The sequence below is a fragment of the Calidris pugnax genome, unplaced genomic scaffold, assembly GCF_001431845.1.
Source record: "Calidris pugnax isolate Ruff unplaced genomic scaffold, ASM143184v1 scaffold75, whole genome shotgun sequence".
NCBI lineage: Eukaryota > Metazoa > Chordata > Aves > Charadriiformes > Scolopacidae > Calidris > Calidris pugnax.
In genome coordinates this window covers 925,332-948,765 of record NW_015090908.1, presented here as the reverse complement: position 1 = coordinate 948,765, position 23,434 = coordinate 925,332, and the positions used below count along the sequence as shown (strand labels likewise).

At 51.6% G+C, this 23,434-nt stretch overlaps 1 protein-coding gene across 1 annotated transcript in view; it reads left to right on the top strand.

Annotated features, from left to right (window-relative positions):
• The window catches only part of LOC106892198 (aryl hydrocarbon receptor-like), a 32,379-nt gene extending 19,653 nt beyond the window's left edge, over positions 1-12,726 (top strand). The window contains exons 4-11 of the mRNA XM_014949209.1: positions 2,204-2,293; positions 2,970-3,093; positions 3,364-3,494; positions 4,738-4,940; positions 5,066-5,175; positions 6,275-6,416; positions 7,842-9,432; positions 10,997-12,726. Of these exons, the coding sequence (XP_014804695.1) occupies positions 2,204-2,293; positions 2,970-3,093; positions 3,364-3,494; positions 4,738-4,940; positions 5,066-5,175; positions 6,275-6,416; positions 7,842-9,432; positions 10,997-11,152 (2,547 nt within the window). The 3' untranslated portion in view covers positions 11,153-12,726. The remainder of the gene's footprint in view (positions 1-2,203; positions 2,294-2,969; positions 3,094-3,363; positions 3,495-4,737; positions 4,941-5,065; positions 5,176-6,274; positions 6,417-7,841; positions 9,433-10,996) is intronic.
• The last annotated feature ends 10,708 nt before the right edge of the window (positions 12,727-23,434 follow it).

The following is a 23,434-nucleotide window of genomic DNA, read 5'->3' as shown; positions in this document are numbered from 1 at the left end:
CTCCTCTGCATCTTCTGATCTTCATGGATCTCTAGGTGCAAAGGACACTGTCAACTGGCACCCTGGTCCTTTCTCCCATGTCCTGTCCAGCCAGCCCTCCGGCTGCTGGCTGAGAGAAAACACCAACCACCTCCTAAATTTGTTAAGCTGGTAGAAATAAGCCCCTTTTGAGAAAGATGGAGACTCTGATCAAGTCAGCCCATTCCTGCCTGGCAAAACAATGCTCCCTTGGATGTTGACTTTGCAGTCCTGGAGCTTGAGGAGAGGATGGAAGGGCCAGTGAACTGTAAAATATGTAAGTTGTGTAGCATTAAAAATACATTAGAAACTTCAGATTGATGGCTGCACTTTCTGTTTTCTGCAAGGAGGGCTTAATACCTCGAGCTTGCACGGGCGAAGCAGCTCGAGTGTTTGTTTTGTGAAAACAGAGCGTGGTGTTCGGCCTGTTTGGGTGGAAGGTGTGCAAAAATGAGCATGTGCTCCAGGATGGAGTGTTTGAATTGTGTAAATCCTTACACCACGCAGAGAGAGAGAGAGCTCCAGAGGAAGAGCATGGCTAGGAGTGTCTCGTGACTAATGTCTGCGTCCCAGTCATGGGTAGCTGCAGACACCCTTTACCCCACGGACACTAATGCTTGGTGCTTTTGCTCATGTGATGCTTTGGAAGGATGGTGCTGTGCAGGTTGGATGAGTGTCTTGCATCAGGTTGTGGCTGTGAATGTGTTTGGGGTGAATCATTTATTTGCCAAATGGAGAAGGTACTCTGATGTCAATAAGTCATTCTGTGTTTTTCCACCACACCAGGGACCAGACTCAGCCTGTCCTCCCTCCTGCTTTGGAGGAATCAGAAGCTAGACTTTTTCATTACAGTTTCAAAAAAACAAACTCTTATGCTTTAGCTTTCATTTTTTTCCATTTTCATTGGTTAAGGCACTTTGCAGCGTTGGGTGGGCCACCTTGACCTCAAGGAAAGCGATGGTTGCACAACGGAGCAAGCAGTGGAGACAGCACCTCTAGGCTGGTCTCTTGTTCCTTGCCCGTGCACAGCCCTCATGGACACACCACAGTCCTTCTCCAGGCCTGTCCTCTGGCACCTGGGGAGGACAGGTGGGACATGAATGAGGCCAGGAGCTAGCTAGGTTTCTCCCAAACCTGCAGGAGTATCCCCATGCACATGGGCCAAGCAACAGTAGGGAATACACAGTCAACGCTGGCAGCACGTGGTGATCTGCAGTGAATTTGCTCCTCAATGAATGTCCCCCAGCTCTTCCAACCCCACGTTGTCCCAGGTCACACACAGCTGCTGGGACCCTCCTGGGCTGCAGAGAGGATGGATCCACCTGGATAGACACAGGTCAACATATTAAATGCAGCCTCTGTGAAATGCTGTTTTGATTCAGTGTTGTCAGAAAGGCTTGTTTCCACCAGGACACAAGAATGGGCCACCTCCTGATGGTGTCCGGTTTTGTTCCGCAAGCCGTTCTGAGACTTTCATTTGCTCTTTGCATAGAATGAGTATAAATGTCCAAATCTGAGTCTGAGCAACTTCTTTCGGGGTGGAAGCAAATTTTCCCATCAGTTTGGATCAGGGTACACTTGGGCAGCTGTAGGAAGAGTTATGTTACCTCAGAGAAACCCAGCATAAGGTTTGTTTTCTTGGGGAGCACAGCTCTGCCAGCATTGATTCCATTTTTTCTCCCTCCGGACTTCATTTGCCCAAGAGAGGCAGAATGGGGGACAATTTGAGAATGAGCTGCAGACCTTGACCCCTGCTAGGTAGAGCAGAGTCGTGAGCTCTGCGAGAACCTGTGTTTTGGCTGCGTGTGCTCTGACAGTGTGGCAGGGGACGTTGCATAGAGGCAATTGCCAGAATGGAGGTCTCTGGTGGTGTTCCCATCATCCTGAAGGAAGGGTATGAAACCAAGAAGTTTCTTGAGCAGTGTATTGGTGGATTTGGTGAGAGCCAAGGCCGTACTCAGCGTTGCAACAGAGAGATGCCATTGGGAAGAGCTTCCTTTCCTTCCAGGTTTCCCCATGCTTTGTTGTCTCCTCTACACCTTTCTCTTGGTGGAGCAGCTACTCAGCTGCCTGCTAGCTGGGACCAGCCAGGACTTGGGTGACCAGTGTCTGCACACAATGAAACCTGCTAGAAAAGTGTGACGTGAGCGTGGCCCGTACCTGCCGATCTCCTCTCTCCCCCTAGGCGCTCAACGGCTTTGTCCTGGTGGTGACATCGGAAGGGCTGATATTTTACTCCTCGCATACGATTCAGGACTATCTGGGATTTCATCAGGTTGGTGAGACACCTCCGACTCACTGTGGTGGGTTTCCAGAGTGGTTTTTTCCTTGGTGGCCAAAAAGCTCCAATTTTTTTGTGGTTATCTGGGCACCCAAGTAACCTGGAAGGCACTAGGTCAGATTTACACGGAGGTGGGACCTACCTACAGTCCTGTAGTTACTGTGGTTCAGTGTTGCTCCCACACAGCTGGCTTTTCCACAACATCCAAGGTAGATGAAGACCGCCCACCCGGGCAGAGGGAACAAGTCCCAGAGCATGTGCCTTGTTCTCTCAGGAACAAGTGTAGGGCTGGAGTGGCTTTGCTGCTGTTTTGTTCCATGTTTTCATCTCATCCTCTAAGTCAGCACAAAGATTCTGAAGGACATCACGTTACGGGGCCAAGCATGTCAGAGGGGAGTTGTCTTGCAGATGTCAGTGGCTCTTTAGGATAGGGAGGGGGAGAGGTCTGGCCCAACATAGGCAAGGGCTCCTTAGAGCCAGATGTGCTGTCTGTTCCCACCAGCTCTGATGGAAGGTGTCAAACCTCATTCAGCCAGGGACATAGTTGAGCACCAGGGAAACCGGGTGAGATAGGGCCAACTGGGGCTGTGACAGGCTCTTTCCAGCTGGGGTGTGAAAATTGGTGCCTTGGGACAAGCCACAGAGCTCATGAATTGCTTTTTTCCTCTAGACAGATGTCATGCACCAGAGCGTCTTTGAGCTGATTCACACTGAGGACCAGCAGGAATTCAGGCGGAACCTCCACTGGGCTCTCAACCCACCTCATGCCCCCGAGGGTGAGCCTTCTGCAGAAGGTAAATGCAGGCTGGAAGCCAGCCATCCTGGTAGGCACGAGATGTTGTAGCTCCCCACATATACCAGGAAGCCCAGCTCTCTGCCATCGCTTGCATGAGGCTTTATGTCCTTGTGGCTCAAGCTATAGCCTCATCCAAACATTGTGGCTTTCTTTCCCTGAGTTTCCATCAATGTGCTCTGCAAACTGATGCAGTCCCTCGTCCTGGGGATCTCCAACCCAATGGCTGGGCATTCTTGCTTGCTCCTTTCCCAGTCCCTCTTTCCCACAGGGGAGAAGAGTCTCGGCTCTTCTGCTGTCACCTACAAGCCAGATCAGCTGCCCCCAGAAAACTCCTCCTTTCTGGAAAGGAACTTCGTGTGCCGCTTTCGCTGCCTCCTGGATAATTCCTCTGGCTTCCTGGTGAGTACAGACCCAGGCTGTGACCTCTGAAGCAGGAGGGCTGCAGGCTCTCCCCAAGGGGGTCCACGCCACTGCTGGAGCATATTAGTTGGTCTTGAAGGACCCAAGCGCTCCTTTCTGCCATGTGCAGCACCTTCCTTTCTCAACAAGGAGGTATTTCTGCTGTTGTTGTGGTTTTAACCCCAGCTGGCAACGAGGACCGTGCAGCTGCTCGCTCGCTTACTTCTCCCTCCCCGTCGGTGGGATGAGAAAAGAATCGGGGAAAATAAAGAAAAAAACTCGTGGGTTGAGATAAAGAAGTAAAGCAAAAGCTGCACACGCAAGCAAAGCAAAAGAAGAAATTAATTCCCTGCTTCCCAACAGCAGGCAGGTGTCAGCCATCTCCAGGAGAGCAGGGCTCCATTGTGTGTAATGGTTGCTTGGGAGGACAAACGCCCTGACTCTGAGTGAATCCTGAGCATGTCACTTGCTATGGGATATCCCTTTGGGCAGTTGGGGTCAGCTGTCCCCAATGTGTCCCCTCCCAGCTTTTCCTGGCCCCCCAGCCTACTGGCTGGCGGGGTGGTGTGAGGAGCAGAAAAGGCCTTGACTGCTCAGCAACAACCAAAAACATCAGTGCATCATCAACATTATTCTCATCCTAAATCCAAAATATAGCACTACATCAGCAGCTGGTAAGAAAGTTAACTCCATCCTAGCCGAAACCATGACAGCTGTTTTTCAAAGGTTTTGGTCTGTACCTACAACCTCTTTGCGTGGGTTTTTTTTCCTCTCGTGTCAGAGATGCTGAATCTTGAACAAAAGTGCTTTTGCCAAGTTCTTGTGTTAAAGGTAACTTTTAAGCCCAAGGAGGTGGTGTCCATCCCTCCTCCTCTCTGCTGCAAGTCAGTGGGGTTCTTGCCTTCATGCTACGGGTGTAACAACGCTGTTTTGTCTCTCTCTCATCCTGCTTCAGTTTGGAAACTCAATATGGAGAAAAAGTCCTGGTTGTCTGTTGTTTAGAAGCAACACTATCATCCCTGATGGGGCTGTGATATAGTTCAGTTACAGTGCAAAGCATGGCATCGCTTTGATCCTCCATCCTGTTTTAGTAGGTACCGCTGGAACCGCAAGGGACAAGTTGCAAGGGATTATTTGCATCAGCTCTGCAGCAAGGTGGCTGGATTTCCACGCAGGGCCTTCCCCTCTCTTCTCTCTCCACCCAGTTCTCTGTGTGACCCTGAGCTTTTTTTTCTCTTCCCAGGCTTTAAACCTTCAAGGCAGGCTGAAATTCCTTCACGGGCAGAACAAAAGGTCTGAAGATGGGTCTGCGCTGCCACCCCAGCTCGCTCTCTTTGCTATCTCCACTCCCTTGCAGCCCCCATCCATCCTGCAGATCCGAACCAAGAACATGATCTTCAGGACGAAGCACAAGCTGGACTTCACCCCCTTGGCGTGCGATGCCAAGTAAGCAGCAGAGCTGATCTGAGGGGTGATGCTGTGGGCTTCCAGCATGCTGGACCATACCCTGCCTGGGTGATGTCCCACCCTGGCTCTGCCTCTGAGCTGAGTGCATTCTCCATCTCCTGCAGGGGGAAGATCGTTTTGGGCTACACTGAGGCGGAGCTGCGGGTGTGCGGCACTGGCTACCAGTTCGTCCATGCTGCTGACATGCTGTACTGTGCAGAGAACCACATCAGGAGTAAGAGTCCCTTCCTCGGTCCCTCGTACCCACCTCTGAGGCTGATGAGTGGGCTGGGCTATGGGCAGCTCCATTGGCTGCTGTGTCAAGCCTGGCAGCTCTTTCACAGAATCCCATGGGGTTGAAAGAGATCTCTGGAGATCATCCAGTCCAACTCCCTGCCAGAGCAGGGCCACCCAGAGCAGGTCCCACAGGAACGTGTCCAGGTGGGGTTTGAATGTCTCCAGAGAAGGAGACTCCACCACCTCCCTGGGCAGCCTCTGCCAGGGCTCTGCCACCCTCACAGCAAAGAAGGTCCTCCTCATGTTGAGCTGGAACTTCTTATACTCAAGTTTGTGCCCATTTCCTCTTGTCCTGTCCCTGGGCACCACTGAAAAAAGACCGGCCTCATCCTCCTGACACCCTCCCTTTAAGTATTTATCAGCATCGATCAGATCCCCCCTCAGCCTTCTCTTTTCCAGACTAAAAAGGCCCAAGTCCCTCAGCCTTTCCTCATAAGAGAAATGTTCTAGACTCTAATCATCTTTGTAGCCCTCTGCTGTCCCCTCTCCAGCAGTTCCCTGTCCTTCTGGAACTGGGGAGCCCAGAACTGGACCCAGTGCTCCAGATGGGGCCTCCCCAGGGCAGAGCAGAGGAGCAGGATGACCTCTCTCAACCCACTGGACACACTCTTCCTGATGCCCCCCAGGATGCCATTGACCTCCTTGGCCACAAGGGCCCATTGCTGGCTCATGGGCATCCTGTTGTCCACCAGGACTCCCAGGTCTTTCTCCTCAGAGCTGCTCTCCAGCAGGTCACCCCCAACCTGTCCTGGTGCAGGGGGTTATTCCTCCCCAGGTGCAGCACCCTGCACTTGCCTTTGTTGAAGTTCACCTGGTTCCTTTCTGCCCAGCTCTTTAGGCCTTGCTGTGAAGCTCTTGTCGCTGCAGGGAGCTTGGGGTGGTGTGTGGTGAGGGGTATTTAGCTGGGATGGTGTCCCCTGCATCCGCCAGCCGTGCTACCTCTGTGATGCCACCTGGAAACATCAGCATGGCTGGAGACAGCGCTGCCTCTGGTGAGGTGCTGACAGCCCCTCGGCACGTGTGCTTCCTCCTGGCAGTGATGAAGACGGGTGAGAGTGGCCTGACGGTCTTCCGCCTGCTGACGAAGGAGAACCGCTGGAGGTGGGTGCAGGCCAACGCGCGGCTCGTCTACAAGAACGGCAAGCCTGAGTACATCATTGTCACACAGAGACCCCTGGTGTAAGTGCGGGTGGGGACAGACTGGCTTTTTGGCTTTTTTTTCCATCGGTGTGGGCTCTGGGACACCCCGAGCAGGGCAGCATGGCTGGAGAGCTGCCGGGCAGAAAAGGACCTGGGGGTGTTGGTGGACTGTCGGCTGAACAGGAGCCAGCAGTGTGCCCAGGTGGCCAAGAAGGCCACCAGCATCCTGGCCTGTGTCAGGAACAGCGTGGGGAGTAGGGCCCGAGAGGTGATTGTCCCCCTGTACTCGGCACTGGTGAGGCCTCACCTTGAGTACTGTGTCCAGTTTTGGGCCCCCTACCATAAAAAAGACCTCGAGGTGCTGGAGCGGGTCCAGAGAAGGGCGACAAAGATGGTGAGGGGTCTGGAGCACAAGTCTTATGAGAAGAGGCTGAGGGAACTGGGGGTGTTCAGCCTGGAGAAGAGGAGGCTGAGGGGAGACCTTATTGCTCTCTCCAACTCCCTGAAAGGAGGGTGTAGAGAGGTGGGGGTCGGTCTCTTCTCTCAAGTCACAGGCGACAGGACGAGAGTTGCACCAGGCCTCAAGTTGCACCAGGGGAGGTTCAGGCTGGATATTAGGAAAAATTTTTTTCACTGAAAGGGTTCTCAGGCATTGGAATGGGCTGCCCAGGGAGGTGGTTGAGGCCCCATCCCTGGAGGTGTTCAAAAGACGGGTTGATGTGGTGCTGGGAGGTATGGTTTAGTGATGATGCTCCTTGTTTGTTGTGTGGGTGTCTATTTTTGTCAGTTAGGTTGATGGTTGGACAAGATGATCTTGAAGGTCCCTTCCAACCTAGAAGATTCTGTGATTCTGTGATTCTGTGACTTGTCACTGCTTCTTCTGCCTTTTAAAGGGGCAGCCACAGCATCCTGTGCTTCGGTGCTGTTCAGCCACTTTCCCCTCTGCAAGGCCACCCTATAAATAAGGGAGAAGGCTGAGCAGTGCCCTGCACCTCACCAGGGCAGGGATGTGTCCTGGGCACTGGTTCAGCCTTTCCCTGGAGAGACCAGTGGCTGCTCTCTAGCAGCTGTAGGGACTTGTGGGTGCAGGAACAACGAGGACCTCAGATGTAGCTGCCCTATGGCAGCAGCCAGACAACCCCCTCCTAAGGGGTGGCTGCAGCATAGATGAGCAGGGAAAAGGTGTGTCTTCTGCCTGGCAGAGCTCTCTTAGCCTTTACATTTTAAGTATCCTCTTGGTTACACTACAGATGTGTGGGTGTAGGTGTGTATGTACAAAAACATGTATGTGTGTGTGTATCTGTATGTAAATGTATATGTAAATGTGTATGTGCATGGTTCTGCTCGGTACTTGCATGCTGGTGGTAGCAAAGCTTGCAGAAATCACAATTATTTGCTGCAGAAGCATTTTGTGGGGTGTGTTGGTCCACATACAAGCTGCGGTCTCCTCTTCCTGCCCTGCAGAGATGAAGAAGGAGGAGAGCACCTTCGGAAACGGTCCATGCATCTGCCCTTTACCTTTGCTACAGGAGAGGCACTCTTATACAAAAGTGCTTACCCTCTCCCGGGCTTCCCTGACCCTTTCAAGAGTAAAGGGAAAGCCAGCAAGTCCAAGAAGACCTTCCATAGCCACAGAGGGCGTTCCCAGAAGGATGGAGTTGACCCCAGTTCTCTGCTGGGCGCTGTGATGCGACAGGACAAGGCAGTGTATGTCTCCCATCCAGATCCCACACCTAACTGCTCCTTTAGCAGCAGTTTTGTGGACCACCTCGAGGATGTGTCCTTGCTGGGTGCAGGAGGAGATGCCTGGAGTATGGGCACTGCTCCAGTTTCCTCAAGTGGGGACAGCCTCAAAGAGGAGCTGGTGGATTTGCAGCAGGAGGACCCTCTCTTGGCCACCCTGGACTCGCTCTCAATTAAGAGTGACGAGAGCTGTTCCAACAAAGAGCTCTTCAGCGCGCTGGAGGGGCTGGGGCTGAACGCTGAAGACTTGGAGCTCCTGCTGCTGGATGAAAAAATGGTGATGGTCAATATGGGCCCTGACCGCACCCCCTCCCTGAATGACTGCTTCACCAGCAATGATGTTCTCTCCTTCATCCATGCCGCTCTGGTGAACAAGCGTGAGGGAGGACAACAGCTCTGTCTCCTGCCGGGCACATCCCCGAGCCCATGTGGAGGCACCGCCATGTACCAGGCCCGTGAGGAAGAGGAGGAGGACTCACAGTGCCTGCCCCAGCAGGGGGTCCAGCCTGCCGTTGCCCCAGGCCAGCCCCCTGCCCTGCTGTGGGAACAGCCCCTCTGTGCCACTCGGCGGCCCCCCAAGCCAGCTGAGGAGGAAGAGCCCTCTGAAGGTTTGCAGTGGAGGCCAGACAGGGAGGAGGGTCTGCTCCGTTTCCTCCAGCCAGCATGGGGCACCCCGTGGGACAAAGTTCCCAGGTCACCCCCAGGAGCCCCCTGTCCACAGGAGCCACCCAGGGCTCAGCGGCTGGAGGGTAACTTGCTGGCCATGCGTCCCACCCAAGAGGATGCTCACCAGTCCTTCCAGTGCCAGGGCTGCATGCGACCACCCAGCCAGCTGAAACACCACCACTTGCCAACGAACGGGTTGTGTGGCCACAGCCCTGACTCTGCTCCACACCTCTTTCCTAGCAACAGCCCCAGCCCATGGCAGGACTATGTCTCCCCTCTCCTAGCGTCCCCTGCTCAGCCTGGTTTTTATGGCACCAGCCAAGACTTGATCTCCCAGGATCAGGGCTGCTTGGGTCCAGGGCCCAGCATGCCAACCCTACACTTTAATCTGAACGGATTATGCAGCGTGGAGACGGCAGGCAGTGGGGGGTCCCAAGAAGAGATGGGTCCATACTCCAGTTTTTTCCCCTCCTCCTCATACCAGCTTAATCCCGAGAAGCAGCTGAGCCCTGTTCCCTCCGTGCCCCAGCACCCTTTCCCAAGCTCTGCTGCAGGGCGCGTTGGGAGCGTTGGCAGTCCCTTGGAGACTCCTGTCAACTCCTACGGGACATACACCTACCCGCTGAGCCAGGAGAGCAGACACAGGGTAAGGGTCTTTCTCCACTCTCGTGCTCAGTATTTTCCATGTTGGTGTTTCCTGGGGGTCTCAGCACAAGGAGGCAAACACTGGCCGGGATGGGGCTTTGAGCAACCTGGTCTGGTGGGAGGTGTCCCTACCCAGGGCAGGGGGGTTGGAACTCCATGATCTTTAAGGTCTCTTTCAACTCTAACCATTCTGTGATTCTGTGGTTCATTCTACTGTCGGGTCAATAGACAGGAATTGCCTTCTTTAGCTGGTGCATGGCTAAAAAGAAAGACTTTAGGGTGTTTTCTTTGCACCAAGAGTTGATGAGCGAAAGACCAGAGTGTGGATTCTTCCCTTCAGAAGGTGGTACAAAGCACACATGAGATGAAGATCTTCTGTCCCATAAGGTCTTTCCTTTGTGGAAGCATTCCTTGGCCAATGTCTCTCCCTGTTGAGAGCCCATCCAGCTGCTGGTAGACATCCAGCATTGCAGGTGGGGTCTCCAGCATTGGATCTGAGTGTCATGGGCCCTTCAGGGCTCTGCTCACAAGTGACTCTCCTGGCACTGGGACCAACAGCCCCTGTGGGGGCTGCTTAGGGAGGGCATAGCAAGAGAAGGCTGCCTGGCCCTTTCCCCTCTCTGTGATGCAGATGCCATGCATGTCTGTGAGGTCCATGAGCTTTCTGGGCTAGGGTCAATAACGTGGAGACCTGGTCCAGGTCCTGGAACAGCCCATCTGCAAGTGATGCTTCCCCAACCTGTGGCACCACCAGGCAGGGTGGTGAGGCAGGGTGAGATGTCCAGTGGTCTGTCCTGCCTCCCTGCTTACCCAGCTCTGCACTGGTGACTGCTGTCCCCTGGGTGGCTTGTGCCTTGCTGCTGGACATCTTCTGCTACTCGAAGGCTGCCCTGCTGTCTCACAGGGGTCTCTGTTAACTTGTGGGGCCAACAGATGTTGTCAAAGCATCTTCTGCTGCTTCTTGGAGGCCAAACTGTGCACCTCAGATCTTTCCATTCTCCAACTCTATACGCCAGGTACCTTCTAGCTCTGTTGAAGAGCTTGACTCTGATCCTGCCTTCAGGTTTGAGGAACAGCGAAGAACAGCCCAGATGCATCTCGAGAACTTGGTGGCCGCTTCATGTGGCTGGCATGTTTTTGGCTTGCCAGGAGCAGTGCAGCAAGGGTGAAAAACCCAGGTGCTTGCTTCAGATGAGGTCCAGGTGCCCATGATTTAGGGATAGAGATTTTCATGAGTGAGCTGCAGGGCTGTGATACCTGGGTCAGGTTCTACAAAGGTCAATTACCAGGACAGTAGGTGAAAATTAGTGCCAGCTGAGGAGGTTGGATGCACGTGCCTTCTCTGCACTTTCAGCCTCTCGTCAATTAAGTGACGTGTTGGTGTTTGTGAGAGAGGATGTGGGGGCATGTATGGGGTCGCTGCTAAACCCCAGTACCATCGGTGGTGTAGGGTAGGGTGGTAGAGCTGCTCCTGCTCCTGCCAGCTTCCTCTGGGCACCAGCCCCATAGGTACTAGTAAAACATTGCGAAACGCCTCAATGCTCTGTTTTCTCTCTCTCTTCTAGCCTGAAAGCAGCTGTGTTTTGCCCAGCACTCCCATGGGACTCCCCAGAGACCGCCCAGTGCTGGGGGGGACCCCGGCTCTCCCCTGCCAGCTGCACCCCCTGCCAGCTGCACCCCCGGATTATCCTCATGCCTCCAGCGGCAACTTCTGTCTCTAGGAGTGAAAGACTCAACTGGACAAAGTAGACCTACTCCCTGGGGAAGGAGCTGCCTTCAAGTTGCAAATAACAAACCTTCCCCCTGCCACCCGTGTCCTGCCATTGCTCTTGATGTGTGTTGCTTTGGCTCAGATAGGGTTTTGGGTTTTTTTTTTTACTTTTTTTTTTTTTTTTAATCTTATTTTTTTATCAACCTCCCACCACCCTGCCCCTGTTGAGGCTCCATGTGCTGGTCCTGTGAAGGTGTCCCTGGCCTGGGGAGGGTGGTGGCTCTCAGTGGGGCTGGAGGGCAGGTTCCCCTGGGGTACAGGAGCGAGCTGGGCTGCAACGTGGGTCAGCTGGCACGTCCAGCCTTGTCTGTATCTTGTGGTGTCCAAGAGTTGTGTGGGTCTTGGTTAGTTGGAGGATTTCAGACTTTGGAGTATGTTTGTCACTTGCCATCTCTCATCCCACCCCCTGACCGCCTTGCTCTTGTTTCCCTGCCCCTCCTGTCTGCATATCTTACTGAGTGTCACCTTGTTTGGGCCTTTTGTCATTGCTGCTGCCTTTTAAATGGCATTCAGAGACTGTCACTCTGGAAAGAAGAAGACAATTGCTCTCTGTTGCCAGCCGGGCTGCCATGTTGAAGGTGTGACATTCATGTGGCCAATCCCGCACTTTGCCAAGAATGCAGGGAGCGAGCTCTCCATCACACCAGTCTTTGCAGTTCTGCCATTAACAAAGTGCATTTTTGGTGTGTTTTGCCAGGCTTTTGGGAACCCAGGCTGCTTCCACAGCTGCCACGGTCTGGTTGTCCCCACAGTGTCTGTGGAAGGCAGCCCTGTCCTCAAAGGACAGGCGGGTTTGGGATGACTAACGTCCTCCAGCTTCACCAAAGCTTTGCAATTACATGCATGACCCTACACCCTACAGATGTGAAAAAACAGGAAAGGTTTTCACCTCTAGTGTTAAATTTCCTGCCATCCCGGCCAGACACCTGTGGCTGTGCCCATGTTGTATAGTTATTGCCTCTTTTATAAAGAAAGTGAACCCTGACTTGTGTTCTCGTGTTGCACTGGTCCTTTCCCAAGACCAGCTTTCCCTGTGTCCCAAGTGTTCCCAGTTGTTAGGATCCAGATTAGACCTCCTGTAGCAAACACCCTGGGTTCTGCTGTATTGTACATGATGGGTCCAGGTTGGCTGACAAGCAGTTTTTCTCCTGGTTGATAGGGTGGGAAGTACTGGATGGGTCTGAAGTGGGGATCTTTCCCAAACAGCAGGAGCAGGCTGGCGTAAAAGATTGCAGAGAAATAGTGTAGCTGCCTAACCTAAGGAGGTGATTTCAGATTTACTGTACAAAAAAAAAAAAAAAACAAAAACAATAACATAAAGAAAATCATAAAAAATATACTTAAGATACTTACAGAGTAATTTTTTTTCCCCACAAAAAATAAATACAGCCCATTTGTGTGTACATAATGAGTTGACAGACTTATTTTTATGGCATTCCACTGGAGGGGAAAAAAAACCCTCTCACTTTCCCGAAGTAGCATCCTATGGGATGGGACAGAGAAGCTGTTCAACTGATCAGAAATACAGTGACCTTTTAAGAAACCTGACAAAGCGTCATCCCTCCTCCTGCATGTCTCGCTTTGGTTTCGTGTGAACTTTCTGTTCTTTTCAGGTCAATAAATGGTTTCGGACCTCAGCTCCAGCCATCTCGCTTGCTGGTTGCATGTCTCTGTCTCAAGCGTGTTGGGGTTTGGCCAATTGCAGCATTGGGCCCAGGCCCTGCTGTTGGCAAACCAGGCAGGGCTCACCCTCACGTGACTGAGGTGGTAGCAAGCTGTCCAGTCGAAGTGGTTAAAAAACCTTCCTCTGTTTCCCCCACTAGAGGAAGGCAGAGCCCCTTGAAGGCTCCTACACAGGGGTTTTCTCAGCTTGTTGAGAAAACAAGCTTTTCCTTGTTCCTGGGAGGACGCCCAAGTCACACGGTGGAGAGAGCCCAGCCTGGGGACCTTTATCCACTGCTTTTGGTCGATAGCTGAGGTTTACAGGGCTGGAGAAGGGGTCAGCTGAGATTCTGCATGAGTTTGGGGTGTAGGCTGGCTTTGGTTTCTGCTGGCCCTACCTCTACTTAGGGAGATCTGAGCTGCTGCTGTGTGATGTTCAGCCCTTGGAGAAGAAAATTCCTCCTGTATACAATTGCCCTTGGTTCAGTGCCGTTGTCCCATCTGATGCTGGGGACTGCCAGGTGGTGATGTTCAGCCCTTGGAGAAGAAAATTCCTTCTGTATACAATTGCCCTTGGTTCAGTACCGTTGTCCCATCTGATGCTGGGTGCGACCTCTACTTAGGGAGATCTGAGCTGCTGCTGTGTGATGTTCAGCCCTTGGAGAAGAAAATTCCTTCTGTATACAATTGCCCTTGGTTCAGTACCGTTGTCCCATCTGATGCTGGGTGCAGGATGCACAGCCTGGAAGAACCCAAGAGAGCACGGCCACCCCACCCCAGCTTTCACCCAGTTTCCAGCTCCTGCTGTGGATGTCTCTGAGGCCCCACGGGTACCTGGGGGGACTTTCCAAAGCCCCTGGAAAGTCACTGTGGGGACAACCAAATGCTCTGTTGAATCCCAGGTGCTGAGCACTAGCCAGCTTTATTCTTGAGCCAGATCCTGGGTGTGTGGGCAATCATACCATTGCCAAATACTCTCACTGGTTTCTCCTTTCCCTTGCCACTCATTTCCACAGCCCCAAGAGCTTCCCAGCAGCCAAATGACCTAGGGAGGACTGCAGCCCTCCTGGCTTTGGGAGCAGGGTGCTGTGGTTCACTGAGCCATGTGTCAGTTTGCCCAGTGCTGTGCTTCTACGAGGTCTGTGGAGCAAAAGCCATCATCTCTGCACCAGGAGGTGCCCTGCAGCAAGTGCCCTGTGCTCTCCAAGGAGGCCAGTACATCCATAATTCACGCCCATCCTCACACCAGCTGCTGCTTGTTTTCCCCTGGCCTTATTCACAGAATCACAGAATCTTCTAGGTTGGGAGGGACCTTAAAGATCATCTTGTCCAACCGTTCAACGTAACCGACAAAAATAGTCACCCACACAACAAACAAGGAGCAAAATAATTGCAGCGCGCCGGGGCAGTGCAAGGAGCCTGGCTGGAGAAAAACCTCCCACGTGAGCTGCAGCAAAGGAGAAGCCACCATTCAGCATCCACCGCCTGCCCTGAGCCATGGTGGTAGAAAAGGGGGCTCAGGCAGATGGGTTGTGGCGCTCTTGTTCGCACTCTTGGGGCAAGTGCTGTCTCATGGGGTGAGTTCACCCTTGAAGAGCTGGACAGGCCTGAGGAAGGTGTTAGAAAAGAAGACACAGAGATTTGGGGATGCTTGTGCAGCTCTGGGCTTGGCTCTGTCCAAGGAAGAGGAAGAAGAGCTGTGGTGCTCCTGGCTCCAGTCTCCTCGCAGCAGGGGAAGATGTGTTCCTCAGGGGTCAGTACTGGGACCAGTGCTGTTCAACATCTTCGTTGGAGACATGGACAGTGGGATAGAGTACACCCTCAGCAAGTTTGCCAATAATACCAAGCTCAGTGGCATGGCCAACACACCGGAGGGAAGGGATGTCATCCATAGGGAAGTTGACAGGCTTCAGAGGTGGGCCCATGACAACCTCATGAAGTTCAACCAGGCCAAATGCAGGGTCCTGCACATGGGTCACGGCAATCCCAGGCACAAATACAGGTTGGGCGGAGAATGGCTGGAGAGCAGCCCTGAGGAGAAGGACTTGAGGGGGTTGGTGGATGAGAAGCTCAACATGAGCCGGCAGTGTGCACTGGCAGCCCAGAAAGTCAGCCGCATCCTGGCCTGCATAAAGAGAAGCGTGGTCAGCAGGTCATGGGAGGTGATTCTACCCCTCTGCTCTGCGCTCGTGAGACCCCACCTGGAGTCCTGTGTCCAGCTCTGGAGTCCTTAGGACAGGAAGGACATGGACCTGTTAGAACCGGTCCAGTGGAGGGACATGAAGATGATCAGAGGGATGGAGCACCTCTCCTATGAGGACAGGCTGAGAGAGCTGGGGTTGTTCAGCCTGGAGAAGAGAAGGCTCCAGGAAGACCTTAGAGCAGCCTTCCAATATCTGAAGGGGCTACAGGAGAGCTGGGAGTGCAGTGACAGGACAAGGAGGAATTGTTTTAAATTGGGAGACGCTCGATTTAGATTAGATATTAGGAAGGAATTCTTTCCTGTGAGGGTGGTGAGACACTGGAACAGGTTGCCCAGAGCAGCTGTGGCTGCCCCATCCCTGAAGTGCCAGGCTGGATGGGGCTTGGAGCAACCTGGTCTGGTGGGAGGTGTCCCTGCCCAGGGCCGGGGGGTTGGAACTCCCTGATCTTTAAGATCCCTTCCAACCTAAACCATTCTATGATTCTGTGTGTTTGGGTGGCCTTACTCCAGGTGTACTGAGGAGGTGAAACTCTTACACCTGGCACTCTGCTCTGCCTACACCCCTCCTAGTCCTATGCCCTCCATGCACTCTGCTCTGCCTCCATGTCCAGGGCCTACCAGCGACTCTGCTGTGTAGTTACAGGCAGCCAAAAGTACATGACTTACATGTGGATCCAAAAGATCAAGTTGTGTTAGAACAGCACAACTAAAGACTTACTGAAGTCCAGTTGGGTGCCTTACAAGCACTGATGAGTTGCAGCCTTCTTGCATGGGGAGATGGAAGCTGGTGGTGAGAAGGGGCTGGGTCTGGATGAGAGCCCCATGCCCTCTCGAGGAACAGCCCCTGGTGTCCCCTTACCCATAGCAGAGGATGCAGCTGACCTGGGAGCAATGGTGAAAGCATCATGGCTCTCTTCATGCCCTGCTGGGGAGGGAGGGGATTTAGTGGTTTTGATGGCATGGATGCAGGGGAGGAGGAGAGCAAAGGCTATTATTATTTTTTTTTCCCTCTGCATCTTTCTCCTTTGCCCTCATGCCCACCGTTTTCCCAAGCTGTAGCAAATCCCAACCAGAGCAGTGCCTGCCAGTTGCAGCCTGCAGCAAAAGGAGGCTCCCGGCTCGATCCAGCTGGGAGAGGTAATATCTGATGTTGCCTGCATCATGAGGCTGAAAGCACCTGTCCCCAGGTGGCATCATGGAGGCCAGGAGCAGATGTCTCCCAGGGCACCAAGGCGGCAGAGAGCAAGGTAAATATTTCTCTGAAAGCTCAGCCTGGTGTTTGCCCACACCACCTACGTGCGCCATCCATTATACATGGGTGCTGGAGCTGTGGGCAGTAGAGCAGAACACTTTCTGATGGTTTGTGCATTAAATAGAGATGAAGGAGGACATGGGGGTTGTGTGTGTTCATTCACATCTTCTCCGGCTGTGGCTCAGTGCTGGGCAAGAGGAGAGCTGTGGACCGGTGCTGCATCCTGACTTGGGACACCAGGTGTAAAGGTTGTAAAGGGAACTAGTGTGTTCCTGGGGCACAGCTGAGAATTTCACTTTTATATAAACAATTAAAAAAAAACAACTCAGCCTGGGGCACAGCTGAGAATTTCACTTTTATTTAAACAATTAAAAAAAATAACTCAGAAAAAAAGTATAAAGTCTCTTCTAATACACAGGTACTATAGAAATATGGAATTTGCAATGATTTGTACCCAATACTGAGTTGAGTGGCCAGCCGCGTGCACAACCTTCTCTGCCTTTCCTGTACGATGGGCATTAGATATCAGCCATCTGCCCAGAGAAATATATTTGTGAATTCTTTTCATAGGTCCAAAGGCGATCCAAGCCTGGCTGGTGATATGGAGAATGATGGAGCACATCAGCCATCATTCTGGAAGGAATGACCAGCTCATGAGTAGGAGGTACCTTTGAACAACGATACTGTTGTTATTATGTTTATCATCATCATTATTATTATTGCCTGGACCTAGGAAAGATAGATTTGGATGGGCTGAAACTTTTCATGTTGTTTGATAAATGTGTGTGTCACAAAAAAGAATCGTGACGCTAATATGAAGTCTCTATATAGGAAATGTTTTTGGTTCCCTTGTTTAATTATTTAATACTGAAACTTACTTATAGGTTTTCTTGACAGGTTTTAGAAAGGTGCAGTCAAAACCCAGCATTGCATTTAACCTCCAGTGAAACACTTCTTTTCAACCCAGAACATGTTAGCTTTCATTTTATATTTCTTAGTTTCTGCGTAGTTTGAGGGTACTAATTTTAGGTTGACAGGAGGAACACCTACATGGGAGTGATCTAGATCACCAGAGGTCCCTGGGGACCAGCAACGGTGTGTCTGAGACAGGCAAGGACCTGAGCTGCTGACATATCTATAACCAAAGATGGCAAGAGGATGAAGTCAGAATCTCCTACACCAGCCTTGCTGGACACCAGGACAGCACTAGTAGACTGGGGAGGCAGAAAAGGACCATCCATGCTTCTCTGGCATAGATTCACGAATGAATGCTGTCAATCAGCCCTGTCTGGCTGACGTGTTGCTGTGATGGGGTGGTTCCCCAGGAGTGCAGGGCTTGGTTTCTGCAGAGCCAGCCCATTTTCTTAGGAGGGCAAGGGGGGCTGCATTACTTTGCCCGTTTGTACCCTCACAGCATCATTGAGGTCGTATCTGTTGGATACCCTCTCCTGAATATCAGGACACCACAAAATTAGCTTTACGCTAAACTAACTAGCATCTGCTGGTGTTGGAGTCACCTACGCCTGGTTACTTTAATGCTGTTTGTTGGCTATAGCCATGTATTGCTGTCCTTGCCCTTGCTCCTGATGTGTGGGCAGCCTGTTGCTGTCCTGCAACTGTGAGGAGCTCCTGTCTTCGCTAACAAATGTACTGTTGTTGTTATGTTGCTGATATGTCTCCCAAATGTCTTCCCACTGAGCAGAGGTGTTCTAGGGCTTGTTCGGTGTCACAGTGTCTCATGTCTGCTTTGAATTCTGCCCTCCCTCCCCTCCAGCTTCCTCCAAAAATCATCAATTCCTCTCTTCCTGGCCAGCTGTTAGCAGTGGTTGGTAAACCCTCAAACACATCTGAGAGGATTTCCAAACTGAAGAGGTGGACCAAGTGTCACATCTCTCTTGCACAGTCCTATACATTGGTGCTTGGCTCCAGCCCCTGCTGTTCTAGCCATCTCTACTGGTTTTGGCTCTCTGGAGGAGGAAATGGCTCTTGCAAGCTTGTCCAAGAACAGTTTGCATCTCTGTGCTTGCTGCCTTTTCACAGGATAGCACATGCCAGAAGAACCCTTGAGTGTGAAATAACATTAGTGTAAAAAATCCCAGCCCAAGCCTGGCCACACAAGGGAAAGGGAACTGCGGCGCTCAAGGGAGAAGAAAATCCATTTGCACGTTGGCCCTCTGCAAAATCAATAGCTGGAAGTACTTTGCAGAAAGCAGAGCCCAGCAGTCAAGAGTCTAGCAAACAAGCGATGCTGTGTCTGCACACAAAGTGGAGGAGCTCAGAAGTGGGCCGAGCCTATCTACCCTAGGGACAGAAGTGACACTGAACCTGTCACCCCCGCTGCTGGTGAGGCTACCACAGAGCATCGTGTCTTTGGAAGGTCCTTGCTTTTGCTCAGACCCGGTTGCCTTCCTGTAGGGTCAGTGGGTAGAGTTACTTGAGCTAATTTTGTGGACCGTAACATGTTGGGCTGGAGTATTCTGAGGTGCACTCTGAGTTGCAGTGATCCCGTGTGGTTCCATCCATCCCCAAAGGGAGATCGGCTGAGTTCTGGTAAAAGGTGAACTTTATAGAATCATAGAATCATTGAGGTTGGAAGAGACCCTTGGGATCATCGAGTCCAACCATCTCCCCTACTCTACAAAGTCCTCCCCTACACCATGTCCCTCAGCACTGCATCTAAACGGCCCTTAAACACAGCCAGGGATGGTGACTCCACCCCCTCCCTGGGCAGCCTGTTCCAACGCCCGACCACTCTTTCGGTGAAAAATTCCTTCCTAATGTTCAATCTAACCCTCCCCTGTTGGAGCTTGAAGCCATTCCCTCTCGTTCTGTCACTAACTACCTGTGAGAAGAGCCCAGCACCAACCTCTCTACAGTGTCCTTTCACGAAGTTGTAGAGAGGGATGAGGTCTCCCCTCAGCCTCCTCTTCCTCATACTGAACAGCCCCAGCTCCTTCAGCCGCTCTTCATATGATTTGTCTTCCAGGCCCTTCACTAGTTTCGTTGCCCTCCTCTGCACTCGCTCCAGCCCCTCCAGATCTCTCTTGGATTGAGGTGCCCAAACCTGGACACAATACTCGAGGTGTGGCCTCACCAGTGCTGAGTACAGGTCTGAATCAGAGCCTCTGCAGATTCAGGCTTTTCCTCTTCTGCCCCTGGAGAAGGAGGGGTTGCGAGTTTGATCCCGGGGTTTACAGATTTGATCCTGCCCTTTGAGTATTTGCCAGCAGTGAATTTTTTGAGTTGTTGTTTCCCAGGTGTCCATGTGCCTGCCAGCAGTTGACCTAGGGAACTTTTTTCCCAGTGCAGGCAGGAAAGGAGTGCTCCCAGGTGTGTGGTGGGTTACAGGTGGTGCAGAGGAACTGGGAGCTGGGCATGGACAGGGGCTCTCAGGAGGCTTCCTGCAAAGCCCCCTCCATGGGCCATGGCACCTGAGGGGGAGCAGGAGGAGGGTGGCAGTGGGGAAGCTCAGCCCTCTCTTTCCCCTCAGCAGGAATAAAGTTCCTGCAGCGAAGGAGGCTTTGAAGAAAGGTGGAAGGGACACCAGGCAAGACTGTGGCAAGCTGGGAAAGGAACAGGCCAAGCATTATACGGGCTGGCTGCACCCCTGTGGAGGTAATCTCGTAGTTATTTTAGACTCCAGCTGGGAAGCAGCTCTGATCCCAGCTTTTGCAATATCCTGCCAAGTCCATGCTCCAAATCTTCTCTTGCTGGCTCTGAGTGAGACAGACCGCGTGGTGAGTGGCTGCCAGCATCAATTGAGGTGAAAGACCTTCACGCTGCTCCATGCTGCTGGGGGTGCATTTTGTGCCTTGCTGCCCATCTCGGAGTTCCTGGGAAGAGGAAGTGGGACCTTGGTTTTGGTGTTTCTTTTTTTTCCCCATGATATGCAGATTCAAAGACAAATATGGAGCCGTTGGATCCATTCCACCTGATACCAAGGAGTTCCTTGCTCCCCAAAACCATCCTGTGCAAACATGGGAGCTCCCTCTCCCATGGAAGATTACCAGCATTGACAGCAATAATAGGATGCATTTTGGGGCTTTCTTGTGCTAGTAATACATGTGATGGAGCTGTCTCACTTTCTAAATTTCACAGAATCACAGAATCACAGAATCTTAGTGGTTGGAAGGGACCTCTGAGATCATTGAGTCCAACCGAACACACGCAAAATCCAAAAGCCAATGCTCTTGCCTCTGTGTGTTTCACTGGGTTTCTTCACACACAAGGTGTTCAGAGGTATCTAGCATCACTAAAGAAATGCAGACTGGGTGGCATTTGGGCACCTTCTCCTTGCTTTCGGTCTGTGTCTTGGAAATACATCGGAAATGTGCAAAGAAGCTCAAATCTGAGCTCTTCTCAATTTACCAGCCCTGATGGCTGTCCCTTCAGCAGTGTTTCTGCACCATTGTTAGGTCTGAAGTGAAGTATAATCTTGTGGTGGGACTTCAAAGTTGCGGGTCATATCTCCTGGGCATGCTGGCTATTTGCTCAAAGCATGCTTTGGAGGATTCAACCACAATGACGGCCTCCATGGAGGTGGATTCAACCACAATGATGGCGATGCTCCTCAAGCAGCAAGACCAGGAAGAATTAACTGCAACAGCTGCTAGCCCTCAGATCCCACAAGGATATAGTGTCCTTACACCCCTTGCCCAGTTGTGCTTGGCTGTGCTTTCATTTGGTGGGTTCTCAGAGCTGGATCAAGAAGCCGTTTTTTTGAGTTTGGTTTTCTTCTTTGTTTTCAGGATGAAAAAGCAAAACTCAGCTGGTTTTGGGGGGAAAAGTGGGGGTGGAAAGAACTCGGTTTAAAGCAAACGTGTCCTTCCTAGCCAAGTAGTTTAAGCAAGATAAGACTCTACATCCCTTGAAATGCATTGAGTGTGGCTCTAGGGGGGAGACCCAGCACTGTAAAAACACAGATTTCTGGGAAAGCCTTATGCACTGTGACAATTTAAAGTACCCCCGAAGGGCGTCCACTCAGGCAGAAGCACGCTTTATTTGAAGCCCATTATGAATGAGACAGGAGAACAATTTGTTTGCTGGAAGACGGGCAGCGGATCACTAAAGCAGAGCAGAGGGGACAAAGCAAGCCAATTTGCAAAAAGGGCAAAACACAGACGAGGTGGGTACATTCTGTCTGCACTCCAGGGTGTCCTTCTGCTCTCCACTGAGACAGGGTGGAGGAGCTGGGCGTCAGGATCCTGAGTGTGGCAGGGCTTGGTGGCATCCCTGGATGCATGTGGGGCCTTGCCTGCCCTGAGCCCGGTGGTCACTGTGCAGTGCAGTGAGGCCACCAAGCAGCAGGTGCCCCTTCCAGGGGCATTGGGGCATCCCCTTGGCTCTGCTCTTCCTCCTGGTTATCACAGAATCACAGAATCTTAGTGGTTGGAAGGGACCTCTGAGATCATCGAGTCCAACCACAAAAAAAAAAAAAAAAAAAAAAAAAAAAAAACAAACAAACAAACAAACAAACAAAACAGAAACAAAAAACCACACCACACCAAACGCCCACCAAAAACACCGCACCCACCAACTAAACCCCACACTCAACACCTCACCATAAACCAATAACCTTGGGCACTAGAGCATGCCCTGAAGAGCCATGTCTAGACGTTTCTTAAATACCTCCAGGGATGGTGACTCCACCACCTCCCTGGGCAGGCTCTTCCAGTGCCTGACCACTCTCTCAGTAAAGTAGTTCTTTCTAATATCTAATCTAAATCTCCCCTGCCCCAACTTCAGACCATTTCCTCTGGTCTTGTCGTTTGTCCCTTGGGAGAAGAGGCCAACACCTGCCTCTCTACACCCTCCTTTCAGGTAGTTATCCTGATCATTGGGGCCAGGGGGGGCATTTCTTAGTGTGTTTTGATAGGTCCTGTGCTCCGAGTCAGCTGTCATGGTCCAGGACCTGGTCTCCAAGTGGCAGCAGCTCACTTAGGGCATCCCATTATCTGCATGTAAATAGTGGGAAACCAAACCCTATTGATCTGTGGAGGGGGGGGAAAAAGAATGACGCAAGCACATTTGGGTTGTGGGGGAGGCTGACTGCACACCCCCACAGGGATTTGAATTTACCTTCTTCTTGAGGGGAAGGGACTTCCCTTTGCCAAAGCAGAAGGCAAAGTGCTCAGAACAATGAAATCTTATTGGATGCCAAACCCAATATTTTTTTAAATAGGAAAAGGAAATATCTGAAATCCTCCATCTGAAAAATAAAGGACTTTCTCTTTTTTTCCAGAGCCTATCTCAAAGTGGTTAGGAAAAAAAGCAAGATGATTGTATTTCATTCCAGCTGCTTAAAACTCATTGGATGTGCATGTTTTTCTGCTGACTCTGTGTGGAAGAAATGAGATCTGCATGAGTTAACAACATCATAACCTCCTGTATGACCTCAAGGACAGACCGCGTCTTTCTGAATGTCTAGAAACAATGAATTCGGCTGAGTGCTCATAAGTTAATCATAATATGAGAATAGATGGAAAACCAGTTCCCTGTCCAGTGGATGGTGTGCAACCTAGAATGGCCTAGGAGCTCTTTGTGTATGGGCAACGCAGACACCACAGCTCAGTTAGGGACAACTGACCTGTACTGACCAAAGGGATATTCCATACCATACGATGTTGTGTTTGGCAATAAAAGCTTAGTGAACTCAGGAGGAGGGGAGGATACTCATGGTCATGGTATTTGTCTTCCCAAACAACTGTTACGCTAAGGCCCTACTTCCCAAGCAGTGGCTGGGTATCTGCTTGATGATGGGAAGTAGGGATTGAATCCCTCTTTTTGCTGTGCTTGCGCATGCAGCTTTTGTTTTCCCTGGGAAGCTCTCATCACCTCAATCCATCAGTCTTCTCATCTTCCTTCTATTTTCTCCCAATCCTACAACAGAGAGGAGCAAGAAAAAGGAGCAAGAAAAAGTTGCCAGGAGTCAACTCACCATACGCAGGTTCTCCACTTGGTTTGGTGTCTTGGTGTTGCCTCCCATGGAGGGGAGTGTGTGACTTAGTACCCTTAGAAATGCAGTATCCACTGCTATGCATTTGCTATGCAAAAATTAAATGCATGCTGTCTTGAGAGATACTTTATGTGTGCTGAGGAATTCATGTCGTTAGGAC